At 36.6% G+C, this 5,185-nt stretch overlaps 1 protein-coding gene across 1 annotated transcript in view; it reads left to right on the top strand.

Moving 5' to 3' along the window:
• Positions 1–2,152: 2,152 nt before the first annotated feature.
• The window catches only part of LOC107571044 (deleted in malignant brain tumors 1 protein-like), a 14,540-nt gene continuing 11,507 nt past the window's right edge, over positions 2,153–5,185 (top strand). Inside the window, exons 1-2 of the mRNA XM_016257326.1 lie at positions 2,153–2,210; positions 2,336–2,650. Of these exons, the coding sequence (XP_016112812.1) occupies positions 2,153–2,210; positions 2,336–2,650 (373 nt within the window). The remainder of the gene's footprint in view (positions 2,211–2,335; positions 2,651–5,185) is intronic.

Genomic DNA, 5,185 nt, shown 5'->3' with positions numbered 1-5,185 from the left:
ACTTGGAAATACATCCCAACACTGAAGTCAGTTGCAACTTCCAGCTCACGGGTACTTTGATCATTATATTTTTCAAGGTATTGGAGTTAGAAATTCCTGTATCATGACCACTAATTCACATAAGGGTTATAATTTTTCAGTATTACATGACATCGTGGGTGTATATTAGCACAGGTTGTTGTTTTTTGGGGGTGTCAGGCAGAGCGTTAGGACCCAGAAGCGGTGAAGCGTGATATCAGACGTAACAAGCAGATATTCTTAACCACTATCCAACTGTGAATCTGCTATGAGCAAGACCTCTGGATTGGAGGTGCACCACAATAAAACCCTGCCCTTTATTCAATATTCTGTTTCACTTGGAAATACATCCCAACACTGAAGTCAGTTGCAACTTCCAGCTCACGGGTACTTTGATCATTATATTTTTCAAGGTATTGGAGTTAGAAATTCCTGTATCATGACCACTAATTCACATACTTTGTCAACAAGATAAAAGTGGGTTTTGTTCAAAGTAGATATTATCCACATAGATCTCTGATATGAATGAATATTTTTTGGCAATTCATTAAATATCGCAGACTAAAAAGTAACTAGTAACTAGTACTCTGAGTAGTTTTTGAGAGGAGTACTTTGCACTTTTACTTAAGTACTGTTTTGGCACCAGTGCTTTTACTTGTAATTGAGTATTATTTCAGCAATATAACAGTACTTGTACTTAAGTACAAATTTTCAGTAGTCATTCCACCACTGCTATACACGTTAGATGTAATTCACCTCATAGTAACAATCCTGTCAGATCGTCCATCCTCTGAGTGAGAGTGTAACGTTACAGGTCGGCCGATCTGGTTTCGAGGTTAAAGTTAACCTTTTTCGACATGTTTCCGTGTTGCCGTTGCTCAGCAATAGCATGGACGCGATTTTGTCTGGGGGTTTGGCAAAAGGAGAGTGGGACGGTGGGCGGTGCTCGGGGTGGTGACTGAAGGCGGTGACTGTGTAGTTCTGATGTCACCTTTTTACGGAAGTCACAACGGTTCGTGAAAAATCACAGCTACTTTATGCAGGCTGTGTGAATTTTTACTGTGGACTGACTGTTTTGAAACTTATATGGACGTTAAATACCCCTAGTTAAAGACCTCAGTTATCATGAAAAAAGCCAGGAAATTTCAGTTTTGACAACATGGGACCTTTAAATTGTTAAAGATATCCTTGTTGTTTACTCTAATCTAGCAGATAATGAAAGAGCACACCCGACAATGATGTCATTACTGCTTTTCTGTAGATGGCGTCAGCACAGCATATAAGCTCTACAAGGTGGACTTCAGACTCGTGCTTTGCTAGTAAATGTATGTAAGTGACAAAAACTGGTCCACATTGTAAAACATTGGAAGGATGAATGTGTAGTGCAGAAATGGAGCACACAGACTCTCTCTGCTGGTGAACACCACAATAATCTTCACTAATGACATTTAAGGTTTTTGTGGGCCATCTGAAACCACTTTTGTGGAATTAGGTAAATTTCATATTAGTCACAGGAATTATGTTTACATATAGACATATTACATATTTTGTGTCAAACATTTATTAACTTATTTTTTTCAAAATGCCATTTTAATGTATTATTCATTTTAGAGAGTTGAGTTTATTATGTGTTAATGTCATGCTGACCTATGTATACACTAATAGACATTTTTAGGACATATGCCATTAGTTATCAGTGCTTTCATCTCGTCTCTGCAGGTGTTTGGCTTTGATGCTGTAAATAAACTGGAGAGTTTCCTGTCTCCTGTAAGTAATGCATGTTGTGTGTGTGTGTATATATATATATGTATGTATGTATGTATGTATGTATGTACGTGTGTGTGTGTACAGTACATCCCCTCAGTAAGGCGTCTTGATGTATGGGGAGGAGTTCATCAGCACTGACAGATATTGTTTAGATATATATGGTGAAAGTCAGAAAAGCGTTCTCTGATTTGTCACTGAAGTTGTTTGATGGTTTCCTCTGTTGTGTCTAATAAGGTAATAGCGAGTGTGATTGGAGGGGGTTGGGCCTCTTTCTCTCTCATTAAGTGGGGTGAGAGGATGCCTGTATTTCTGTATCATCAGTGCGGAGAAGCTTGTACTGGGTGTTGAGTTAATCATGCTGAGGACGATGAGAAGATGCCTGATATTAATTTTACTGTCTGTAGCTGAAATACCCATCGCAGCTGGTAAGTACACTAGCTGGGAGAGTGGATTAATAATATTGCAAGAAATGCAATGCAAATTTTAACTTTTTTTCATCTGACTCTGACTTTCTTATTTTTTCACGGCTCATTCTCTGCTTAATATACAGGCCATGCGAATGTGAGGTTGGTTGGTGGACACAGTCGCTGTGCTGGTAGAGTGGAGGTTCTTCATAGAGGTCAGTGGGGAACAGTGTGTGGTGATTTCTGGGATTTGGCTGATGCTGCAGTGGTGTGTAGAGAGCTGGACTGTGGAGAACCTGTAGATGCTCTAGGTAATGCTCATTTTGGACCAGGATCAGGACCAATATGGATGGATGGTGTGTATTGTAGTGGTTTTGAGTCTACACTGAAGAACTGTGGATCAGCGGGATGGGGTAAACATGACTGTAATCATACCAAAGAGGCTGGGGTCATCTGCTCAGGTGTGTGGCTGCATTTGGCATCTTCCAGAAATTTGCATGAGCGCTCTTACGTAATTTTTTTAATAAAATATTTTAAGTAGTATAAATGTATGTTATTAACACCTAAGATTCAATTTATAATAAAAAATAAATAATTATTTAAAAATGTAATGTAAGTCATTGATAAGCAGTTATAACTGCATGGATAAAAAGGGTGATTATACTGCAATACCTGCCAACAAATGAGCCATGTTATAGATACTTAATAAATATATTTATTCATACTTATTTCCCTCAAAACCAGATTCCTGATTTATTTCCTGATGCAGCAAAAATATTATAGGCTGACTATTATAGAGAGACTGAAAGGTGTTGAATCTGTGGGTTTTCTCATTGATATCTCATGACTCATGTCACTTTTCTTACTATGTTGCTTATGAGAAGCTACTCTGCATCTTATCCATGATACTCTGCAAAAGTTCATGATGTCTATTCACAGTAGGGTGACCATACGTGCCATTTTCCCAGGACGCGACCTGGCCAGGATTTGTTTTGGCTTTGTTTTCCTGTTTTCATACTTGCTGAAGGTAATGATCGAAAAGTAGTTTGGCCAATAACATGCAAGCATTGTACATAATGGACCAATCATGGCGTGTGAGAAGGTGGGATCTACGGTCAAAGCTATGCAATTAGGCATACATATTAGGTGTGTTCGACTTAAAAGCAGTGCGGCTCAGACCGATCAGTGTTTGACATCAAAGTACCTCGAGAGCGTTTCGAAAGCATAACAGTCTGTATGGTACTTTGATGTCGATTGGCTGATGCTGCAGTGGTGTGTAGAGAGCTGGACTGTGGAGAACCTGTAGATGCTCTAGGTAATGCTCACACCGATCGATCTGCATACGCAAACAAAGCCAAAACCTAGATATTTTAGGCAATATAGAAATCCTGGCCAGGACGCGTCCTGGGAAAATGGCACGTATGGTCACTCTAATTCACAGCAATGTATCAAGAGGAAATTATAAAATTTATATTGGAAAAAAAAAATCCAATATTAGTTACCTGCGAACCTTGATGTAGGGTGAACAATTTATTTATGAATTGCAAATGTTAATAACATGTGAAAGTGAATCCTAATATTAAGTTGACACCTGTGAACCATTTATTCATTAGATGTAAACATCAATTACCTGTGAAAGTGAACCTTAATGTAAAGTGGACACTGCTTTTGTAGTTTTAATAATCAGTTTATTTGTAATGAACACACTGAAGTTTTTACATTTTGACTATTGGTTTTTCTTACTTCAATGCTTTTGTTGAGATGAAAAATGAAAAAAAGCCTATTTGTTTCTTATATTTGTTCTACTGTTTTTTTTATTTTTAATTTTTTTTGCATCTGTTCTTATTTTTTACTGATCCTGTTAGAGTAGACTACTACGGTGACGCATTGCTGCCACACAAATATTTTTTTCCCACTCAATTAAGTCGTAATAACGAGATGTTATGTCGTTTTAACGACATCTTTTCTCGCTAAAACGACATCTTTTCTCGTAATAACGAGATGTTTTCTCGTTAAAATTACATATTTTCTCATAAAGAGATCTTTTCTCGTTAAAACGTCATCTTTTGTTTTCTTGTTAAAACTACATCTTTTCTCGTTTTAACGACATCTTTTCTCGTAATAACAAGATGTTTTCTCGTTAAAACTACATATTTTTTCTCGTAAAAACTACATGTTTTCCGTTATTATAGATAGGCTATATGGTACATTATGTGAGCGAGCTAAGCAACTGTCCGCGCTGCTGTCGCCACAGTCTGACATAAACGAGGATCTGCACGCTGCTGAAATGATTGAAATACACTGTTTTAAATGTATTTTAATGTAATGGTTTTAATTGTAGGCATGTTTATTAGGATTAATCTCCAATCTGTCTACAATATAGTGCTATCCAATAACTGCACTCAGACCCATGACTCCTTTAGGCTATGATCAGATCAAAACTGTTATTTTCGACTCTGGGCTTAATATTTCTTTATTTGAATGACTGTGTTTGATTTAACAACAAATCGAAATAGGGACAAAAAGAAATAAAGAGATTTTCTAATAGGCTAATAATAATAATAATAATAGCGTAATAATAATAATAATTTTACTGATCCTGTTAGAGCAGACTACTACGGTGACGCATTGCTGCCACACAAATATTTTTTTCCCACTCAATTAAGTCGTAATAACGAGATGTTATGTCGTTTTAACGACATCTTTTCTCGCTAAAACGACATCTTTTCTCGTAATAACGAGATGTTTTCTCGTTAAAACGACATCTTTTCTCGTAATAACGAGATGTTTTCTTGTTAAAATTACATATTTTCTCATAAAGAGATCTTTTCTCGTTAAAACGTCATCTTTTGTTTTCTTGTTAAAACTACATCTTTTCTCGTTTTAACGACATCTTTTCTCGTAATAACAAGATGTTTTCTCGTTAAAACTACATATTTTCTCGTTAAAACGACATATTTTCTCATAATAACGAGATGTTTTCTCGTTAAAACGAC

This window comes from Sinocyclocheilus grahami, unplaced genomic scaffold (genome assembly GCF_001515645.1).
Source record: "Sinocyclocheilus grahami isolate Dianchi unplaced genomic scaffold, SAMN03320097.WGS_v1.1 scaffold1543.1, whole genome shotgun sequence".
Lineage (NCBI taxonomy): Eukaryota > Metazoa > Chordata > Actinopteri > Cypriniformes > Cyprinidae > Sinocyclocheilus > Sinocyclocheilus grahami.
Note: the sequence above shows the minus strand (reverse complement) of the source record. Positions and strands in the feature narration are given on the sequence as shown.